Consider the following 1,869-nt stretch of genomic DNA (forward strand, 5'->3'; position numbering starts at 1 on the left):
TCGATCATGATGGACAATTTAACTCAGCGTTCTGGAAGAGAATGCAAATGGGATTGGGAACTAAATAACCTTTAGTAATGCTTTACACCCATAGATGGATGGCTAGAACGAACGAACAATTCAAACCTTGGAAGATATATGTTGAGATCTTTCGTGCTAGATTTTCAAGGTTCGTGGAGTGTAAAACAATAGCTATCAAGACTCGATAAAAATGGCTCCGTCTGAGACACTATACGGAAGAAACTGTTGATCTCCAATCCACTGGTATGAGACTGGTGAGAGGAAATTCTTGGGATCAAAAGAGGTGGACCAAGCTATGGAGGATATTAGGTCGATTCGTCAGAGACTACATACCACTATAGATCGCCAACGCAAGTTTGAAGTTGGGGACAAGGTACTGTTAAAGATAGCTCCACTGAGAGGACCTATGAGGTTCGAGAAAAAGGGCAAGTTGTGCCCTAGGTACATAGGACCATTCGAGGTTCTGGAATGCATTAGAAAGGTGGCTTACAAAATAGCCCTTCCGCCCGCGTTCTCTAGAGTTCATGATGTATTCCATGTGTCAACCTTAAGGAAGTACATGAACGACCCCACTCATGTGCTAAGTTACGATGAACTTAGCATAGATCCTCAGCTAAGCTATGAGCAAAAACCTGGTCGCGATTTTGGATCGAAAAGACAAGGTGTTAAGGAACAAGACAATACCTTTGGTAAAGGTGCAGTGGAGACGGAAGCCGAGAAGCGGGAGCGGTATCCCAATCTGTTTTGAGTTTCAGGGAGAAAACTTTTATAAATTTTAGGCATTGTAACATCCCGTGTTTTGAACACCAGTTAGTAGCCGGTTGGAGCCGATGAAAAATTATGTGAAATAATATTATGTGAAATTATGTTTTTTTCGTGAATTTTATAGCCATTGTGCTAATTTGGTAAAGGGTTTAGGCCTATGCAAAGAAAATTGGTCTTGGACCGAGGGGCAAACCTTAATAATGGATAAATCTCGGATTAGGTAAAATGAGGAATAAAAATATTTGGCAATTGGAACCGTATAGTCGAGCCAATAAATTTAAGAAAAATTGATTGAGGATTTAATTCAAATAGACAGGGCTTAAGAATGAAAATTTCTTGCTCGAGCATCTAAGGACATTTTGGTCAATTCGATAAAATTAGAAAAATTATGTGATATGTGACAAATTTTATATTTTGGTCACATTTATCATAATTAATTAAGCTTGGAGATATTTAAAAACAATAGGGTGAAAATTTAGGGAATTTTAGAAAGTGAAATTACCAAAAGGGCCCTCAAGTACCTTAAAGTGAGGTAAAAATAGGTAAGGGCATAAAATTCTTTTTCAAGGGAGGAGAGAGGGTGTGATGGGTGGCTAGGCTATGCCCTAGTGTACTCAAGTGTCTAGGAACCTACCCTAGGGAAGATCAAGAGACTACCCTAACGATTAGTGCTTTTCCACATTGTTTTCCTTAATCTTTTGTTTTTCACAAAAGAAAAACTATTCACTTTCTCTCAACCCATTTCCTCTCAAACAAGCTTCTCTCTTCCCCTCATCCCTCCAAAAACCGAGAGCTTCCCCAATCCTCCATGGCTTCATTTCCTTCCTCTCCCCAAGCTTAGACACTCACTCTCCATTGAAGGAAAGAGAAGCTCAAGGAAGACTAATGTACAAGTAAGTCTAAAACCTTGTTACTCAAATCTGAAACCCTAAGGGGTGGATATGCATGCATGAGATCTAATGTCCATGCATGGCACGAATCTTGTATTATAGGGTTCAAGAGAGGAGGTTCTAGGAGAATATCAAAGTTTGACGCTTTTTGGTGATCTATTGAAAACAAAGGTAAGGGTTCCAAAGTTTTTAT

General features: G+C 39.3%; 1 protein-coding gene across 1 annotated transcript; it reads left to right on the forward strand.

Moving 5' to 3' along the window:
- Positions 1 to 316: 316 nt before the first annotated feature.
- LOC133779739 (uncharacterized) lies at positions 317 to 769 on the forward strand. The gene has a single exon (XM_062219656.1). It carries the CDS (start codon positions 317 to 319, stop codon positions 767 to 769), a length of 453 nt encoding a protein of 150 aa, XP_062075640.1.
- Positions 770 to 1,869: the final 1,100 nt, after the last annotated feature.

This window comes from Humulus lupulus, chromosome 5 (genome assembly GCF_963169125.1).
Source record: "Humulus lupulus chromosome 5, drHumLupu1.1, whole genome shotgun sequence".
NCBI classification, from domain to species: Eukaryota; Viridiplantae; Streptophyta; class Magnoliopsida; order Rosales; family Cannabaceae; genus Humulus; species Humulus lupulus.